General features: G+C 45.4%; 1 protein-coding gene across 1 annotated transcript; it reads left to right on the forward strand.

The window, feature by feature from the left end:
• Nucleotides 1-8,048: 8,048 nt before the first annotated feature.
• fam83c (family with sequence similarity 83 member C) lies at nt 8,049-19,550 on the forward strand. Its single transcript, XM_026307931.1, has 5 exons — nt 8,049-8,921; nt 11,322-11,489; nt 12,476-12,600; nt 15,801-16,037; nt 16,403-19,550. Exons 1-5 carry the CDS (start codon nt 8,412-8,414, stop codon nt 17,175-17,177), a joined length of 1,815 nt encoding a protein of 604 aa, XP_026163716.1. The 5' UTR covers nt 8,049-8,411; the 3' UTR covers nt 17,178-19,550.
• Nucleotides 19,551-21,197: the final 1,647 nt, after the last annotated feature.

Consider the following 21,197-nt stretch of genomic DNA (forward strand, 5'->3'; position numbering starts at 1 on the left):
AATATTCCAATCAGATTCACACTGCTGGGACATTTGTTAGCACGCAGTGTTTTCATAAAGCAGCTCATGACTCAGTGCTGCATAATTTTTTCCACAGAGCTCCACGCTCATGTTTTCTGCTCAGGTTGTGGAGAGCAGAGTTTGAGCTGTGCACTTTGAAAACCTCTCCCTGTCTCGCTTATTCACGTCCACGTTAAATCTGGGAGTGGACGTTTTTTTCATTTGTTTTTGTTTGTGCATTTAGGATCCATCTCTGTCCTTTCTCCTCTTGTTTTTGTTTGTGCGATGTGTCTTTGCTTTCTCAGTCTTACACACATACACGACAGACATCTTCATTCACTGCGGCTCGTTGGACGATTCTGCAGCCAAAGGTCAAAGCCGCTGCAGGAATGTTCAGGGTGTGGATGTGACTGTGCTCTGTCTGAGTGTCAGACCAGAGACTGAAGCTCAGATCCGGACCAACAATAGATGTGAAAGTTTTTTTTTAATTAGCCGTGCTAAGCCACATGTAGAGCATCTCAACCCTTCCGTCCTTGAATTACAACAAACCTGTGAAGCTGGTCCACTTAGGTCCACTCAGACATGAGACCTGCTGCAGTAAATCCAGACCTGACCCGATTAGAATGAGCAGAATTTAGACCTGATTCGGGTCCTGGGTTGGGTCTTTCCCAGAAATAGGTGGACCTGTGAAGGCTTGAGTCCCTGTTTCTTGTGTGTCACTGATGCTGGACATGAAATATTTTTTTCTTCTTCTTATTCGGGACAGTAGAGAACAGTTTGTCCTTATGGGTGTTACACAGTGAACTTGGATAAAACTACATGTGACTGCTCTGTGATGGTTCAGTTCCCTCAGGAAATGGACCAAAGAGATGGTAGAAGTCAGAACAAAACAGGGTGCATGACTGTGAATCACTCATGTGAACTGTTACTGTTCCTCATTCTCATGTTAAACACTCATTGTGCTCTGTCTGTCTCACTGCTACCCACTAATTCATGAATAACAAATGCACTGACTGAAACTCAAAGTGTGATCACCCGCATGTTTTGCTGTGTCAGTCTCCTCGGTACAAACACCAGACCTCCTCCTCTGGATGGACCTCCTCAAGATCAGCTGCTCTGAGGTTTATTTCAATTGCAGCCTCTTGCTTTGGGCTTTTCTTTGGTCAGAGATCTCATTGTCTGCTGACAATACTTGAGTATGAGCTGTAACCTTTAGCTGCGAACATGCAGCACTTCATCAATGCTGCTCTGTGAGTGTCGGAGCTGTGGGTGGAGAGTGACTGTGAAAGTCTGTCTGTGCTAGAGAACAAGAGCTGAACTTACAGCGAAGCACAGAACATTTCAGTTTAACATCATGCCCTGTCATCACAGCCCCCGACGTTACACAAGGAACTCAACATTCGGGAGAACACGCTTCTTCCAGGCTCCAGGCAGAGGTTAAACAGACACTTCTAAATCTTGTATCTTGTTTGTTAATTAAAACTCAAGTGTAAAAATAAGAAGCCATTGAACTTTAACATTAGAGTTAATTTACAGCCTGCTGTTTTCAACAGGAAGTTGCTGAAACCTGATCACGAGGCCCAGATCAACACATTAACTTGTGTATCAGTGATAAAATAACTAGTATATTGACATATAGACACAATTGAAGCTGGTGTGTTGGAAACAGGAGAATATGCAGCCTAAAGATCTCAGACTGACGAGGCCCAGACTGGGATTGTAGACCAGAAAGGACACACAGTGACCTCAGCTCTGTGTGTGTGTGCAGACCGCTCAGAGTCCACGCTGAGCCCCGTCCACCACTGAAAGCTCCTACAATGGACACATCCGAGTCAGAACTGGACCTTGGAGGACTGGTCTGATGTTGTCTTTTACATCACATGGACGACCAGCTGCAGGTTTGTTTACCTGGGGAAGAGATGCTGGAACAACTAGTGTGACCCATGGAGCCCCCACCTCACAACTTCACAGCTTCCAGGACTGAAAGGTTCTGCTGCTGGAGTCAGAGACCAGAGGAGCCTTTAGGGGTCTGTGGAGGCTCAGAGCTGTTTTGAGGAGACTGTCACATGACTGGGAAGGTTGGGGTAACTGCAGGGCAGCTGGGAGACGACAGGACAGTTGGCGGAGAGGTTGATATCAGATGAACAGAAACACTAAAAAGTCATCTCCTAATTCAAGAAACGATTTTCCTCCCAGTCCTACACGTGATGTCCTGTTGATGATGTCCTGTTGATAAATGTGGGCTTAGATTTGCTGTTGTCTGTTTCTTCCTGTCGTGGATGTTGTTCCTGTCTGCACTGACGCCGTCATTACAGTCTGCTAAATGTTTCCTTTGACCTGTCTCTTTCAAATGATCTGGCTGCTGTCAAAGCCATAATCCTCAGTCTGATTGTTTCTAACAAAGACCTGTGACAAGCAGCCGGAGCCTCCTCCTGAGCCGCTGCCCTGATCTTCACTACGCAGCATCGTTCGCTTCATGATGACGTCTCAGTGTTTGTTGTCGTGCTAAGATGTGCACACATCATACACACGTGCACTCCAGCAACACACACACACACACACACACACACACACACACACACACACACACACACACTTATCTAAAATGCCTGTTACAGACGCAGTGTTCCCAGCAGTTACAGAGACTGGACAGGAAGCAAGGCATTATTAGTGTGTGTGTGTGTGTGTGTGTGTGTGTGTGTGTGCGTGTGATAGAGAGAGGCCAGTGGTGGCAGGTTTAACCTGATCTGTCAGGTAGAAAAGGAGGATGGTACTGTGCCAGCAGTGCGTCACACACACACACAGAATTATATTTCTATTGCTCAGTGACATGTACGAGACATTAGACAGTTTGTGGTTTCACTGATTTTCTTATACTTTTTCTTAGATATGAATAAAACAGAGCTGTGGTCTGACTGAACAGTCATAGCAGCTTAATCTGAACCAATGTGGAGATCAATTGATATAATTAAATATATTCAGTATCCGACAAACCAAAGCTCTCCATTTACCGGTCGAGCTACGTTCCTACTCTCACCTATGGTCATGGGCTTTGGGTCATGACCGAAAGAACGAGATCTCAGATACCAGCGGCTGAAATGAGCTTCCTCCACAGGGTGGCTGGGTGCTCCCTTAGAGATGAGGGTGAGGAGCTCTGCCATCCAGGAGGAGCTCAGAGTAGAGCCGCTGCTCCTCCACATCGAGAGGAGCCAGCTGAGGTGGTTCAGGTCTAGTTTGGATGATCTTTGGGAACACCTCCCTGCAGCTTGTCCCACTTGGAGGAGGCCCTGGGGTAGACCCAGGACACGCTGGAGGGAGCTTGTCTCTCGGCTGGCCTGAGAACGCCTCGGTGTTCCTCCCGAAGGTCTGGTGGAGGTTGCTTAGATTGCTGCCTCTGTGACCCGGTTGAAAATGGATTGAAGGATGGACATTTTTGTGATGAAACCTTCCCTGGAAGTCCTTTTATGGTGGTTTTAGGAGTGTTGGTCATGTTTATGTTCTTTCTTAAGTCCATGTGATTGAATGCATCCCCTTCCCCAAGCCCAACCCACCTAGACCTGGTTCTAACCTGAACCATAAAACCAGGTCTGAACCCTCTAACAGACGAGGAGTGATGCTGAACTAAAATTCACCCACACAACCATAGGACATGTACACACACACACACACACACACTTGTAGCTGCTTGTCCAGCCTGAGAAAATGTGCTGAAGCAGCAGCGTTAGAGTTTGACGTTACCTCAAAGTGACATGAGCGCCCAGTGAAAAGAAAGAGCTGGCAATGAATAACAAAATGTTTTATGTGTCTATATACATGCTCTCAATAATGGAACAGTTATCTGGGATTATTCCAAATATTTAAATATGAATGGGCCTGACAATTTTGCTCATGTCAAAAATTGAAATCTCAGGTACCTGCAGCTTTTACTGCTCGTCAGAACAATGACCCCTTTGTGCTGCACATATGAATAATTCATTAATAATTCATCCATACAGATCCTTCCTGTGCAGGCGAAGAAGGAGGCACGAAGACACAGAGAGCTTTGTATTTTTATAGTTTGACAGGTGGCATTTCAAGAATTTGATTGATTTCCAGAAAGTGGGTGTTGCTTTTTTTTTTTTTTTTCCTCCTCTTAATGAGAACAGCTGAGAATAGAAGCTCGGTTTATGACTCAGCTTTTAGGTAAAACACACTTTCAACATCACACTGGTGGTGTAGTGTCCCATGCGTCAGTCAGCTTGTGGCTTCTTGTTTTTAACCTTCCAGGTGGATCAACAGGTTCACTGAGCTCAGGTGTGACAGCTGAGAGCAGAAAACTGCCCCGATGCTGAAGATGAACCACTGAAATCGGACTGAGGTAGCGCTGTTTGCACAAGGCGTCCATCACAAAGCATATCCTGACCCACCTGCACTTGCATAATACTGTGTGTGTGTGTGTGGTTGTGTGTGTGTGGTTGTGTGTGTGTCTGTGTGTTCGTGCAACATTTCCATTGGCTGGCAGGAGGCTGGAATGAGGTTCTGAAAATCCTCCAGTCACCGTCGGCTAAAAGGGCTCAGAGAACAATGCAGTAATACTGGTCTGCTGTTGCACTGAGCAGTAACGAAGTTCCCCAAATACCTGATTCCAATTATAGATGAAACTATTACGAATCTGCTCCGTGTTCATTTGAAGTGGTGACAAATACTAATGAACTATCACACCTAATTCACATATCCTTATGTATGTTACAGGAATCATCGCAGAGGAAACATGAGGCATTGATCAATTGATCAATCTCTGCTGTTTGCTTTGATCCAAACCAATAAAACGTCCGGCTGTCGAGGTTTATGAGGAAATCATTGATCCTTATCAATACTGCTGGACCTGAGCCTAAAGACACAGACGGACAAAGTGAGAAAATGCTCATGGTTTTGGAATACGCTGTTTTGTTTGTCCACATACTTTTGGCATATAGTTGAAATAAAAGTGCATTAATCAATCACGTTATATGGATGATGGATGAAATGATAATATAATGTGAAAGAAGTTACAAAGAGACATTTATCGTCTGATTCTGCAGCTCCTCTCCTCCTCCAGGCTTCCATGGTGGCTCTTTGCAGCTGCAGCCCTGAAAACATCTGCATCCTCTGTGAGACTGAACCAACACGGTGAAGACCTGCACTGTAACTCTGTGCACACACTGTCAGGTTGATTAATACACATATAAAAACTAACTCTGAACTAACCTCCACCGGCTCTATCCTGATGCTGCTGTACAGGGAGGCAGTAAATATTTCACTGTGGAACTTTGAAGCCAGTCCTTCTGCTTGTCCTTTGTTACTGCCTTCATCATAAACCGGTGCTTACTTGCTTTCTCTTTCCTTATTTGTGACCTGATGGTCTCCTGGTCTCTCAGATCTGCCTGTCCTCCGTCGTGTAGGTGAAGTCCTGACTCACTGGAGTCAGACAAACACTTATTTAATGCGTAGAGGCCCACAAGTTGTTTGCATTGTGGCAGACATTCAGTGTGACTCATCGAGGTGACTTATTCACAGCACGATGGTCGCTGACTCACCTCAGACAGGTGACCGGGACTATGTGTTACACCTGAGAGCAGGAAATTGAGCCTAATAAGGTCACTCTCTTTGGTTAATTCCGGATTAATTGAGTTTGATTGTTTTCTTTTGTGTGCCATTGTATAAACAGATGATACTGTTGTAGTTCTGCCAAATATTACACCAGATTATAAAAGTTGTTTTTCTGATCTACAGCTGAGACTGAACTGGTTTGTCCAAGCAGAAACTAAAATGTTCTGTTGATGTTCCTACGAACGTTCCTGTCACATCATACCTGAGACAGACTGACAATAAAACCCAAAAAAACAAAAAGACATCAACACGCAGCAGCACCAAGGGGCTGATTGACAGGTAATCTTTTGTTTGTGCTGCAGATGCATGACAGCGACATTTGTTTGCATTGAAGATGCCATGGAAAAATGAAGAACTAGAACCACCAGTTTAACTGACTCTGCGGGTGAGAGTCTGAAACAGTTGCAGTAGCGTTAATTAAATAGTATTGATGGAAATCCAGATTATTTGAAGGTACAGGCTCATGGTTTCTTCACATAGTCTGGGCTGGTCCCATGGCACTGCAGCTGCAGCATGCAGCAGACATAAAGCCAACCAAGGCTTCAGCAGCAGAGCCTTATTTAGCTCAGGTTAACCTGACAATCCAGTGCGGCTGATTGTGTTTCCACCCACATCACGACTGGACGCACTGAATGTAAATGAGGTTTTACAACAAGTATCAGCGTTTGCTCCGCAGCGTATTTACGTAGTCAAATAGCTCAGAGTGGTGATGTCGAACAGGAGACCTGGCAGCACAGAGACGTTTGGCCTGAGCAGCAACACCTCACCCTGCTGGGTAAATATTAAGTCATACTTTCACATGAGCTCCTCACGGATGTTTGTGACTTCATGGGGACATCAGGTACATTCATCCTTCCCTCAGAAACACAGAGACAGTAAGAAAATACTGTGACTGTTTGACCCCAGCACTCCCCATGAACACATAACACAGAAACCCACGTAGGACAGACTGGATCAGTAGAAATCTATTAACCGTCAAGCTTCCCAGGAGGGCAGACCTCTGTGCTCTGAACTTCGAAGTCCACATTGAACCATAACGTCACTTCTACAGGTGGAAACAGGAATTTTCTAAGAAGTACCTTGAGATGTAAAAGACATTTTTTCAGGAGGTTCCGTGGAACTACTTGGTCCTGTGCCTCTAATTACAGGGAAACTGAGCTGGTGTGAAATTGCTCCCTCCCCTCATCACACGTCACTTATAAGGAAACCAGCGAGAGAATGACCAGCATTTCTACATTTCCTGCTCATTTTCAACTTACAGACCAAAGTAGTTTCTTCTTTCCAGCCAGCAGCCAGTTTGTTGGCTGATGTTACTGTGGCTTCACAAGCTGGATGAAAATGTTGACCTTTAACATCTGCAGCACCTGTTGAAATAAAGAACATGAAGAAGTCTAAAAATACTCTTTACAGGCAGAAGATACGTGCTTGAAGGTGCAAAGAAAAACTTTGATGTCCTTCAGCAGCAACTAGTCTTAGTATTTTACTGTAAATACTGTATATGGTAAGGAACCATGTAATGTTATTTCCCTGGGTTCAAACCACAGGTGCGTCTCTGTCAGCCTGACCTGTCTGACCCTGTGGTGCAGTGTATTGTCCTAAGCTCTGTGGGGAATTCATCGGCCCAAACAGGGACCGGGATGTTGAACAAAAGCTGTGGACGTCTTTGATACTGTGCTGCTGGATGGACACACTCAGCAGCCCAGACAGGTCTCTGGTTGTTAGTCTGCACATCCACCGCACCACATGTGGTTCCCCTCAGGGGGATCAGGGACAGCTTGAATATTTGTGCGTGATTTAGTGATTTTTGCTCTAATAATAATAAATAATTAACAACATGTTTATTCCTTTAACACTCGTAGATTTATACTCAAAGTTATTTGGTCAAAACTGTTTTAAGAATCTGAGAAAATCTAACGTTTGTATTATTGAATATAATTTTACTCTGGATATTAATATCTGTGATCTTTAGTCATAAACATCTGCTGCTGTACACCCAATACACCTGATGATATTATGATTATTATTATATATAATAATATATTTATATGGTGGGTGATTTTTTTTTTTTTTGACAGTTCATCCCTGTTTTTTATGTCGAATTATTTTATTAAAGAGGAAAGCTAAACCACACACCGTGTGAATTAGACCCGAGGTTAAGCCTTCAAAATAAAACCATTATCATAAAATCTATTTATTGATGTATATTTATTTTATTATTTATTTATTTATTATAAAAGTAAGTTAACATGAACATTTTTTATTAACCTGTGAAATGTTGCAGAAGAAGAAGAAAATGACAGAAGATAGAAGCAAAAAGCGAAATGAAGCCCGTGCTGGAGCTTTATTTTGAAATCCCTAAGCAGGTAGTAGTAGTCCACCTTCAGGGAATTGACAGGACGGGGCGGAGCCTCGTGTCCGCGCCTCGGACCAATGACAGCACAGGTAGCACCAGGTGAGCAGAAACACTGGAGTCTCCTGGGACACGGATCCGATCTGACATGACGGGGAACTAGAGAAGCCGGGACCATTTCAGCGCCTCGTCTGGATCCGAGTTTCTAACGAGGAAAAACGGAACCCGGTCCTTTAAAGTGGACTTTGTTGAACCAAGTTTTTGGTTTTAACGCATCATAAAAGTGCAGGAGTCTTCGTGGATGCGGAGTTCTGGGGTCCCGGTGCAGTATTGACCTGCACTGACGGAAACAGGGATCGGTTGTTATCGCTTCTTAACGGCTCAGAGGATTGTGGGGGGGATTGATCCAGGGAGTGCTGACTCCACCGGAACCATGATCAGCTCGGAGGGCCTGCGGCCGACCGTGATCGGCAGGAAGCCCCTGGGTAAGCTGGCCTCCCGGCTGGAGGAGGTGAAGAACCCGTGGCGCCAGGTCTCTACGCTGGAGCTGAGCCACAACGAGGCGGCGCGCCTGGCCACGGACGCGCTGCTGGAGCACGGAGAGAAGGAGTACCGCAGGGTCCTGACCGAGGAGCGGGAGGTCAACTTCCTCTCCCCGCTGGAGATCCAGTACATCAGCCAGTATGCGGCCAAGACACCGGGCGCCGAGAGCAACGGAATCGGCCCCGGCGACCGGGACTTCGGGGACGGAGACGCCGTGTCCGAGCTCACCTCCGGGACTTACTTCCCGATGATGTCCGACGAGGATCCGCCGATGCTGGAGCTCGGATGGCCGGAATCCCCGGCGAAATACGGACCGTCGGAGACGCAGATCTACTTCCAGAGGGACAAGACTCACAACGTCAAAGACCTGATCAGGTCCCTGATCAATAAAGCCAAGAAGGTAAGAAGGGCCACAGCGAGTCCGTGAAACTGGGTTAAGTAAAGATGCTGTTTCCAAGTATAAAGTACTTTTCTCTTTACAAATACACGTTGTACCTGTTGAAATGAAGTAAACGGAGTTTTTAGTTCATGTATTTAATCTGCTTAAAATTCAGTGTCAGTGTTTTTTCTGAAGACGGGTCATATAGTCTGTTCATACACAGGAACCAACCAGTCCGCAGTAGAAAATAGGTCACACACCTGGTTCTCACAGTCCCACAGGTGGAGGAAAAAAAAAAAAAAAAAAAAGATACCGCCTCATCCGGTAGACGTTCGACCGGTTCCAGGATCAGTTCACTAGAACCTCTGTCACCTACTGAACAGCGACTTCAGGGGTTTGACACCAGCAGGTTCAGCTCAGGTGTCATGAGCTCAGTAACTTTTGTGTTCAGGCTGGAATCAGCCAGCTCCTCCGTGCTCACCCTCAGTCTCAGTTCAACACAAGGCGATTGTACTGGGAGGCCCAAACCTGCAGAACACAAACTGGGAATCAAACCGTATTTGTACAGTTTACAGCTTCGACAGTGAGGCGGTTCGAATAAAAACAAGGAAACAGTAACAGAACCCACGCTGTCCCTGACCTTTGTCCTCCCATCACCAGACAACACACAAGTAAAAGGCCCCACTCCATCTGTGCGATGTCGGTTTATGGTAGTTTTGTGTCTCTGTGGTCGTGGAACTGGGGCGTCTGGGTCTGGGTCTGGAGATTCAGTAGCCCTGTTGCCTCACAGCAAGAAGGTTCCTGGTTTGAAACCCATCAGGGGTCTTTCTATGTGGAGTCTGCATGTTCTCCCTGTGCTTGTGTGGGTTTTCTCCAGGTCCTCTGGTTTCCTCCCACAGTCCAAAAACATGTATGTCAGGTTGATTGGTGACTCTAAATTGCCCATAGGAGTGAGTGTGAGTGTGTGAGGTTGTTTGTCTCTATGTGGCCCTGTGATGGACTGGGGACCTGTCCAGGGTGGACCCCTGCCTTTCACCCAGAGAGAGCTGGGAGAGGCTCCAGCAGGTCCCTGTGACCCTGGTTAGGACTAAGGGGGTCTAGATAATGGATGGACTTTAAACTGATGAGTTTATCATGAACGTCGTCTCGTGATCCCTGATCACACAAAGACACACAGTTGGTTTATTGACACACACAGCACACGTTGCCTGTGCGTCACTTCCAGACACTTCCCTCTTCTGTGGGTATAAATAGACGTGTTCCAGTTCCACCATCGCTCAGTCGGCTGCTCACAGAGATGAAAACTCTTCTCCCACAGAAGAATTTAAAACTGATCAGCTCCTGCATGAAACAGCAGAAACCAAAGGTGTTTTCTCTCAGACCTATTTCTGCCACGTTAGTGCAGAGTCAGCAGTTTGTTATCGAGATCGGAGCAACAAACGACCTTTGACCTCTTCCCTGTTGCTCCTCTCAAACAGAAGAACCTCAGAGCTCATCCTTAAAAAGTGTCTGAAGACCTGTCGCTCATTTTAAGTGTCTGTGCTTTTCGTTTGCACGCACATGTGCAGCCTGTGGGCATGTACATGTCTGAACACGTCTGTGTGTGTGTGTGTGTGTGTGTGTGTGTTGAACATGAATGTGCTCCATATAAAAGCACCTGTTGGTTTTTCTTTTTAATGTGTGTGAACTGAGAGAATCACAGTTTCTGTTAATTAATGTGAAAAAAAAAAAAAGCCACAGTTTTAATGAGTCAGTTGCTTTTTCATAGTTTGGCTTGTTTGTACAGAAAGAATGGGGCCACATTTCCTCCCAGTATGGGAGAACTGGTGGGTTACTGGGCCTGTGTGCACGGTTGTTGTTGGGACATGAAGGCACATTTTTAGCCCGAGGGCCCAGAACAGGTAGATCCACCTGTGTTGTCAACTCTTTGCAAAGCTGTTGTAGCATCAGAAGCTTTAATTATCATTTTGTTTAAAGGAGTCACAGTTTAGAAAGTTGTAATAAAACTCTATTATTGTTATTATTTCTGTCTATTTCCAAAAGGCATTTATCAATCAATCAATCAATCAATCAATCAATCAATCAATCAGTCAGTCAGTCAGTCAGTCAATCAGTCAGTCAAACGTTATTAGTGTGGCTCCATCTGCACATGCTCAGTAGTTCAGTGTTTTCCTGACAGAACTAAAGTAACATGTAAAATGATGAAACCAAAACAGATAAAAATGAACTGAACTCTTTTAAACAGGGAACAGACGGAGGCAGAAATGGTTCACGGTGCTCAGACATTATTGAAAGGAACATGGAGCAGAACCTGTTGTTGCTGCAGCTTCACATTATTTGTCATTTCTTTGCTTTGTCCCATGTTCATGAAATGTTGATGAAACGCTGCAGGACGTCTCTCATATGTCTCCGCTGCTGCAGGTGATAGCGCTGGTGATGGACGTGTTCACGGACGTGGACCTGCTGTGTGACCTGATGGAGGCGTCCAACAAGCGCCGGGTCCCCGTTTACATCCTGCTGGACTTGAAGAACCTCAGCTACTTCACGGACATGTGCTCCGCGCTCGACATCCAGAACTCGCACCTGAGCGTAAGTACGGTCCTGAAGGATTTTGTTGCTCAGGCGTGAAGGAGCAGGTGCAGGCTGAAGTTACAGCAGCACGTCCCGTCTCATCCGGGGCTGATCCTTCACAGAAGCTCAAGGTCATCGTTAGAAAGAAATGTGGAATTACATTTCAGCCCCGTGTCCAAACTCAAAGTGGTTCTCTCCCCTTTAAGACTGAGCTTAAAGAAGTGGAACCATCTCAAAGTGCCACAGTTAAATGCTGGTTCTGTTCTCAGGCCTCACACAGAGCAAAGGTTTAATGGGTTCATGTTGAACTTTGTCGACCATGTTGCTTGTTCTTGTCCTCAAAGCTGGAGGAGAACAATCTCAACACAAACCCTTAAAAAATCAACGATGGTGTTTTAATAGTCGAAGTATTTTCCAACCAGCATCGTCTTTACACTCGACTTCTAGAAATCCCACAGGAGTGTTGGAGCAGGGCAAAGAGTGTGTGTCTCTGTTTGCTGGGGGGAGACGTGGAGAGCCTCGTCGTATTTGCCTACTCTACTATTTGCTTTAGCGAGTGTCAGTTCAGCTTTTGGTGTTTTTTTACTGTTGTAGAAAACAAACATGATAATCCCTGCGGGGCAGCACCGTGGATCCCTGCCAGCTTTGGAAAGGATCGTCTCTTCTGTATGAAACGATTCCACATTGTTCTGTTTATCCACCAGAAGGGAGGGTTTACTAATAACATTAATAATCCACGTTATTATTAATTGGTACATGACTGTAGAAGTGTCATTTATCCTCTTCCCGTCTGAGGGTGATGTTTTTAACTTATTTCAATTTTCAAAAGCAGAAAATTCTGAATTTTTCCAGATGCAGATCACATGACTGATGCTGCTCAACACATGACATTTCAGATTTTTGTTTCTGTTTCTTTATACTAATACTGACCTGTGTGTTTTCAGTTTGTGAGCACACACACGTGCGTTTATCTAACAGTGTGTGTGTTTGCGTGTCCTGTGCAGAACATGCGTATTCGCAGTGTGTGCGGCGACACCTACTGCACCAAGAGCGGCAAGAAATTCACCGGTCAGGTCCTGGAGAAGTTTATGATCATCGACTGTGAAGAGGTCATCGCCGGATCCTACAGGTGAGGGAGCCACACACACAGGACAGCAGGTTTCGATGCAACAGTTTCTGGGGCTTTAAGTGTCAGTGCAGCTCTGCTGTTGTTTTAAAATTGGAATTAAAGTTGCGTCAGTGAGAAGCTTAAATAAAACCCAGGTGACAGACTGGTGATCTGTAGCCGCAAGAAAACATGGAGGTGGACTCCTGAGAAAACAGACAAACAAAGGGACAAAGAGACATTCGGTCTGTGAACAGTCGATGGAACCTGTGGGAACATTAAAACACATTTAGCAGGTTGACATTTACTTTGCAGCCGTCCCGATAAGCAGAAATAACAGCGGGTTGAAAGGAAGCCTGACGCCTGGTGAGTGTGCAAATGTCCGTGCGTGGATAAGCTGTGAGACAAAGCTGGTGTTGTGCTGCTGTGCTGAGTAAAACCTGTAATTACAGCTGCAACATGTGAGTGATCGTTGAGGAGCAGACGCTGCAGAGGCGTTTACTGAACACACACCTTTCACACAGGCACTGAAACACCGGCTGGGTTTCGTTTTCACAGAAGTTTCTCTTCGTTTCACCAGATGCAGCATTATTGATCAACCTGCTGGTGTTTTTTCTTTGATCAATAGATTGACTCATTGTTTTGTCCCTAAAATGACTGGACTAATTGTTGCAGCTCCAGTGATTTGAAGAAGAAATGCTCCTTTGAATGTTGTGCTCTTTGTTTTGCTGTCTCGTGTTGTGTGTCGCCGTGAGTGTCATGTACCAGTGAAGCTGCCAGACAAACAGCTCAGTGCCACGGGGAGAGAGGGAGTCATGAGAGAGACTGTAGTTTTTTTAGTCACCTTCCCTCATTATGGTGTAATTTAACTCCTGCTTCAGTTTAACAAACCTCAACTCTCCCGATACCTTCTGGCTTCATGAACTGCACTTTCTGCCAACATCTAACCAGAAATCACTGAGCACCATCCTTATGTGGAAAAGGCTGCAGCTGTCTGGGGCTCTTCATAACCAAAGTCCACCTGCTGGTTCATGTTGATTATTTCCACCTCAGCTGTAGCTCAGGTTATGTGCAGTCAGAGGATGATGTGTCCTCCCACTGGGAGAAACACACACACACACACTCACACACACTCACACGTCGCAGTGAAATCATTAGTGATATTGTTGTCGGCCATGAGCAGATGGCGACGGTGAACAGAAGATAAGCAGAGATAAGAAACTCAGTGGTGCATGTGCAGAGGATCATGTGATCAGTGCAGGAACATGCAACAATCCCTGTTGTTTTCCTTCTGTTGTTCGTTTTGTTTCATGGATTTTCTGTCTCATTCCCTGGTAATAGTGAAGAACAGCAGCAGTTTTACTTCGGAGGAATGAAAGAGCAGTGATGTGTGGAAGCAGAGCAGCAAGATTTCAGATCTGACGTGGAGCCTGAGCTGTTTTTAGCGCGTGGAACCGCTTGGGCAGGGTCAGGTCCGGCATGCGGGCTGACAGGCATCGAACTTGCCGCCGGGTGAGGAATGAAGGGTGAGGTCTGAGCCGGTGCCAAGTGGCTCAGTGAATGTTATCACCTCGGCACGCCTCTCCTCCCACACTATCTTCATCATCGCCAGCTTCACACCAAAACTCCGAGGCTGATTAGTTTATTTGAGAGGCAAATAATGAAACTGATTCTGTGTCTTTCATAGATAATGTCAGAGTTAATCTGTTAACCTGAAACACATTCACACCTCCTTCCTAAATATAATACAGAGCTACTGAAACACCAATGGCTTTATGCTACAGTAACAGCAGCATAGCGGTGGTAGTACAGTAAATCTGTGCAGAACGCTGATTTATGGCAGAGCAGGGAAGGCGTGCACCGATCAGTTCCTCTTCACAGCAGGAATTTAACTTCAGCTGAAATGTGTCCAACACATGTGAGCAGAGAGTGATTTATCAGAGCAAAGTCGTCCTGCAGGCCCCCACCTTCTATAAAACCAGCTCCCTGTTTCTGCAGGTCCTCTAATGACTTCACTGCTGTGTACATCCATCCACCCCGTGTCTATACCTGCTGGTTCCTTGTTATTTACATTCAGAGGAGACTGTAGTTTTTACCTGCCTGGCTGGGTGTTGTCTCTGCAGAGATCACCCATCGTTAGTTTCATGATCTGGGTTTATAGCTCTGAGGATTTGAGCAGTTAGACTTTTTATGATTTGCATTTAAAAGTGAAGTATAAACTAAAAAAACCTGCTGAGGGGAGATGCTCTCTGGAACAAGTTGGTGCAGGTCCAGCAGATCCAGCAGACTGACAGACTCTGTCATTTAAGGTCTGATCCCTCAGAACACTGAAAACCTAAAGACGGTAAAACAAGAGAAGGTGTTTCTGTAAATGTGACACTGAGGTTAGAGGGAAAACACAAACATGCATCTCAGGGCTGCAAAGAGGCAAACGTGCACGAGCGTCATTCAAAGATGCTCACGTTTATTATAATCGTGTATGAAACGTTTTCTTGTCTTTCTCACAGCCAATCAGTGAGCTCGATGTCTGCATGGAGCGTCCTCTTCTCTGTGTCCCACACTTTATTAATGTTTAATCATTTCATTTCAAAGGATAGTTTCCCTCTCACATGTCAGCGTGAGCTGAAACAGCTGCTGTGTTCACTGAAACTGACGTGAAGCCGAAGTTCAGGTCGGCTCTGAATCCTGAGGGAGAAATGCAGCTTTGCTTTAGCTCTGTAAAATCTAAAATACCTGTTTCTTACTTGGTTTTTCCTCCACGTGTCTCGGGCCTGCTGGGTAATTCGCATTAATCAGAATACAGTCACATGGTCCTGTCTGTTTATCATGAAACGGTGTTAGTGCTGCTCAGTCCGGCGTCCTCAGTGTTCGTGATGAGTCACCACACTCACTCCCGGTCCAGGAAATAGCTGAGGCCAATCTGCAGTTTTATCAGCTGGAGGTGGAAGCGATAATTTGCACAAAGACAGCTGATAGGAAGCACGAAGCAAAGCCACATGTTCTGTTTGGTAGTTTCGTGGTGTGGACTCATGCAGGAGTTGGTCCTGATGGGCACATTTTAGCCCATAACAGCACATCAGCCTTCATTTATTTTCATTTTAGAACGTTCTCTTGAAGCACATCCTGTGTCTGTGTGGCCTCAGAACACTGTTGTACTGATCACCTACAGTGCACCGGTTCACCACACTCATGTCATGTCTGTCCCTGTTTCCTGCCCCCTCCAGTTTCACCTGGTTGTCGGCTCAGGTGCACAGCAACATGGTGATGCACTTCTCGGGTCGCATCACCGACAGCTTCGACCGGGAGTTTCGCTGCATGTACGCCGACTCGCAGATCATCGACTGCTTCTACAACCCAGAGGAGGAGGGGATGCCCTACTACCCGTTCTACCAGGGCATGGCGGGCCCTGGAGTGGGCTTGGGCTTCAGCCCCGTCATGGGCCTGGACCTTCTCTCTGACAGGTACAATTTCAACATGTAATCACAAATTAAAAACTTTCTGCTGACATTTGAAACTGAGACAGCCCTGTGTCTAACATTATGTCCATTATTCTGCAGATTAGGATTTTTAGTTTGATATTAGTGTTTTTGACTAAAAAGCTTTTGATAATTGAATCAGCAAAAAGGTTTTTATTGCACGAAAGACAAAAACAACTGGTCTTGGTTATTACACTGTAATAAACACTAATAATAGTGATAAATAAAAGATAAACGTACATTAAAAACACAGATTCATGTGTGTACAACATCAATTATAGGAAGTTTCACTGGTTGTGACCTCGATTAATCGCCCCTGTTCCTGTCCCTGTGCCCCCCCACACACACAGCAGGCAGAGGGACCGCGGCTGCTCTGAAAACTCCAGCAGCCAATCGAGTAACAGCGTCTCCAGCGTGAAGGCGGCTCCTGGGATGACCCCTAACCCCGTCTACAAGGTCACTCAGGGTATGGACAAGAAGGAGCACGGCAGCGGCTCTCACCTCAGCCCCGAGAGGAGAGTCGGAGAGCGAGGACAGACCGGCACACCTGGACCGCGGGGCTCCGCCAATGGAGGGACCAATCACGGTCCAATTCCTGATCGCCCACCCCCGAACTATGGGCAGTCTATGGGGATCGACTGGAACAAGGCCACGCCGGTGGACGTCATGAGGTCAAACATCGGGGGCGCTTCCTCCAAGTTCCAGGCACTGGGGTTGTACGACCACAAACCGAACATGTTCCACGCCACCCCCAACTCCAACCTGAATCCCAAGACCCAGACGCCCCCTCCGGGCAATGACAGCAAACTCAGTTCCAAACAGAGAACTCCCCCCAACCAGTTCTTCAACAAACTCTCTGACATGTTCCTGCCCTCCACCAACAAAGACAACTTCAGGAGGTCTCCGCCCCCTTACAGCTCCTCGCCCTGGGGTGGGCCAGACCTCTCTCAGACTGAGCCGGAGAGCCAGCAGAGCCCCCCACCGCCGCCCTCCCCGGGGGTGGTGATGAGTCGACAGGACCAGAAGCGAATGACACTGGGCCACAGCAAACTGGACCTAGTGAACCAGTACAACAAGAAAACCAAGCCGGTGTACAGCCGGTTCGAGCTGAAGAGCACTAATTAGGGTGGGGGGGTGTGCTCCCTGACTACAGCTGATGGAGGAAGGTTTTCAGGCACTGTGTTTTTTTCGAAAGTCAATCCTCCGTCTTCTGCCTCCGCTGGTGAAAATCAGCCTTTACAGCCACGTTGGCTCCGTCACCGTCGTCACTCAGATTTCCTCAGGTGTGGAGCCGCTACAAGCACAGCAGGGTTCTAGTTTACAACCTGACAAATTTCCATTTACCGTATGAAGCTTTAGAGTCAGTCTGTTTCTACATTTTCCTACTTGAGTCATCGTTTAAAAAAACAAGAACAAGGTTGGAGCCGATCTGAGTTTTAGATAAACCGGATGCATGAAAGCTGAGAACAGTTGGACAAAAATGTGAATTTTTGGTGTCAACAGAAATGTTTTTTCTGTGTCTGCGTCTGTTTTTCCTAGGTGCACTCCAGGGACCTCGATGAGGACTTTACACGTGGTTATTTAGTCCCAGACAGGACACATCAGAGCTAATCAGAGCTTTTTCAAGTTTAAATTAAAACAAATATTGTTAAAACCGTCAAAAAGAGACGCCTGCAAAACTTTCTACACAACTTGGACTGTGGGTTTGAAACAGGAAACGAACACAGGGGTACAAGCAGTACTGTGATCCTTTTACTGCAGTACCAGTAGTAATACCACAGAGTAAAAATCCTCTATTCCAAGTAAAAGTCCTACATTCAAAGTGTTACTGCAGTAAAAGTCCAAAAGTACCATCATCCAAATGTACTTGAAGTACTGCACTGTATTTTTTTTGGATTCATCTGAAAAAGGAACTAAAGTTATCAGATAAATGTAGAGCAGGAAAAAGTACGAAGTTTGGCTCTGACATGTGGTGAAGTCCAAGGATGAAGTAGCAGGAAATAGAAATACTCAGTTGAAGTACAAATACCTCACAATTGGACTAAAATAGTGGAGTAAATGTACTGTAAGTTACTTTCCACCACTGAAACAGCTGTTTCCTGTTTCATAGTCCACCATCCACTGAAGGAACCTGTGTCAAACGTCGTCACACCATTAAATGGCCGTTATCAGCTTGATGTTGTTGCCCTTTATTTCACTAACTGTGACGTCAGTCAGTACTGCTGGGCTGCAGGAGGTCGTCTAGAACCTGTGGATGTTCTGCACCTTGGGGCCTACTGGTCGGTGCAGTTTTTCCCCCTTTTGAAGCACAATAACAAGTGATAGCAGCCATTTAATGGGCTGATAACATGGCCCTCCTACATGTACACTTACCTACTGGGCTCAGATAAACTGGTGTGTTATAATAATAAAAACCACTGATGACATAATAGGGTCACATCTCACTACATAATAAAATGAAAGTGACGATCATTACGCCGATCAAACCACCAGAACTGGTACAAAGTAAAATTCACGGTCAGTGTAGGAGAAACCAGAAGACATAAAACCTAAACTTCTCTTTTTATTTTCGACAAAACAAGTGTAGAATTCAAAATAATCGATATACATTTTTAATTTCTGTTTGTTTTAATGTCAAAATCAGCCTTTATTTTTTTGTTTGCTACAAACAAGAAGCATCGGGGCTGTGTTAATATGTATAAAGACGCAGATTCACTTCCTCCTCATGTAAAAGAAAACTTTGTTCTTTCTGTTGACTCTGAGACTTTTTCTTCCTTTGTCTGTAAATCTCAACATGTGCCTTGATTTTCCTGCCTTAACGTTTACAGCAGCATTTTAGACAAATCTCCAGTGACTTATAATAAGTGTTATTTAAGGCACCCACACACACTCACACCTACTTTACGTTGTCGGTTCTCTACAGGGAACAAATGGAGCCGTAAATAGAGGCAGGGCGACAATAGTCCTGCTGCTGGTCTCGGTAACGTAAATGTAGAAACTGCAGAAATAACAGCAGACACTTGAATAAATCTGGTGTGTGAAGATGCTGTTTGTCTTTATCTGTGTAAAGAATCTGCATTTACATCCCACAGTAAATTTCTTCCATTATTACGTTTAAACTCCTTCACAATAAACTGCATTATTTTCCACAGATGTAGATTTGTATATAAGCGTTAGAGCAGGTGTAGTTCATGGTGTTATTTATATCATGTTCTGGTTTAATTCGTCATCAGCACAGCAATAAGCAATAATGATCGACAGTGATCGGTTATCCTGATGTTTGTGTTTACTGCTTGTTTCAGTTGACATGGTTTGAAATGGTTTTTATCGACCATGAAGTGACTGTTTGGAATTAGGATTATTGTCTAACAAACCTGCTTTGTTTTTTTATTTTTATAATAAACTTCGTTTACTGGAGAATGTGAACTTCAATGTGAAATTTAAGTTGGTTTTAATTTGTAAGATGAACTTTAAGGACAATAAAGGATGTTTCATGTAGATGCTGTTTTCTCAGAGTAAATGTTACACAGGTTCAGTTCAGATAGTTATTTTAGAAATTGTCATGTATTGTGGATTAGCACTGTTAGCGTGCTAACAAGCTAAACTAACAGCTGGTGTTTTTAGCTGGTTTCTCATAAAAGTGCAGTCAGACTAAAATCTGCCTCCCATCCATGTGAGTCCGAATGTGGCTCTCAGAGCTGCTCGTTTTAGTTTGACCATTTCTCACCCTGATGTTTGGCCTCAGAAGATGCACATGATCCACATCAGAAATGTGGAGTTTGACACTTGCACCTTAAAGAAGTTTGCACACTAACGTCTGCAGCATGGATTTATAATCCATCCATCCCTTATCTAGCATTTAGTCCAATCCAGGATGGGGGGGCTGGAGCCAATCCCAGCATGCAGTGGGTGAGAGGCGGGTCCCCCCCGAACAGATCATCAGCCAATCACAGGGCTGACCCACAGAGAGGAGAAAACCCACACAGACACAGGGACAACATGCAGACTCCACACAGAAAGGCCCCGGGTCCACCTGGGTTCAGACCCTAATCCTGACCTGCATGTGTTTGGACTGTGGGAGGAGAAAACCCACACAGACACAGGGACAACATGCAGACTCCACACAGAAAGGCCCCGGGTCCACCTGGGTTCAGACCCTAATCCTAATCTGCATGTGCTGCTCCACCACTGCTCCACCGTGCAGCAGGTCAGTGGTTTTAGGATGTCTGCAGGCCATATTCAGACCAGCTCCAGGGATCACTTTCCCCACTGAGCTACTCTACAGTCAGTTTTCCTGTCAGGAAATCCAGGCCAGGGGCCACATCACAGGCCACAACATGAACAATGTGACACAACAACTTGGACAGAAATATGAACAATGGAGGATCCAAACTGCGACCCAACAGTCCCAAAACAGTCCTGGACCATAATTTCACTGCACGCCAGAAATCCATCAGTCATGAGACTAAAATATCTGTTTCTGTGAAGGAAACACAGATTTTAAACTGGTCACACTGGGACTGTATGTCTGCATGCTCAGGTATCTTTCTTTAGTACCTGTCAACGTTATCCCTCAGCAGGAATAACACAAGAAACCCTCTATATTGACCAGATTCATTTTAGAGAGGACCCAAACCATAATAACCATAATAACTGTGCCTGCAGGTTTGCCAGGTCCTGAAAAAACATTTCCAGCCATAGAACCTTCAAAATCCACTTTAACCTGAAGGTTCAGGTTCTTTTTTTGTTTAGTTTAGTTTGAGTGAAGTGGCACTGATCCGTGCTGATGGTGTAACACTGAGCCACAGGTGGCAGTAGTGCATATAGGTGTGTATCCATGTGCCAAGTAAGACATGAATGAAGAAGACTGGTGGCCAGTAAACTTGACTGGAAACACTGGTGGATTAAAGAATCGGCTTTTCAAATGTTTTATGAGGAGTGAGATGGATCCATCACATTTGCTAGAGCTCATCAACCCACTCTGCATTTTGGTGAGTAACATTTAATGGAAACAGTTTTAGTTCCAGAAAACTGCACAGGACACCTGAGCCTCACTCAGGTCTGAGGCCTCCATCGATTCCACATTTACTGTGGCACCAGGTTGCTCCATCAGAAAATATCTGTCGGATACTTCATATTTGTTTA

The sequence above is a fragment of the Mastacembelus armatus genome, chromosome 5 (genome assembly GCF_900324485.2).
Source record: "Mastacembelus armatus chromosome 5, fMasArm1.2, whole genome shotgun sequence".
NCBI classification, from domain to species: Eukaryota; Metazoa; Chordata; class Actinopteri; order Synbranchiformes; family Mastacembelidae; genus Mastacembelus; species Mastacembelus armatus.

Excerpts from the sequence above, each read along its gene's own strand:
- fam83c (XM_026307931.1), top strand. The coding sequence starts at position 8,412 with ATGATCAGCTCGGAGGGCCTGCGGCCGACCGTGATCGGCAGGAAGCCC. Across the intron at positions 8,922-11,321 it reads TGATCAATAAAGCCAAGAAG|GTGATAGCGCTGGTGATGGA; the intron begins GTAAGAAGGGCC and ends CCGCTGCTGCAG. Across the intron at positions 16,038-16,402 it reads CTGGACCTTCTCTCTGACAG|CAGGCAGAGGGACCGCGGCT; the intron begins GTACAATTTCAA and ends CCACACACACAG.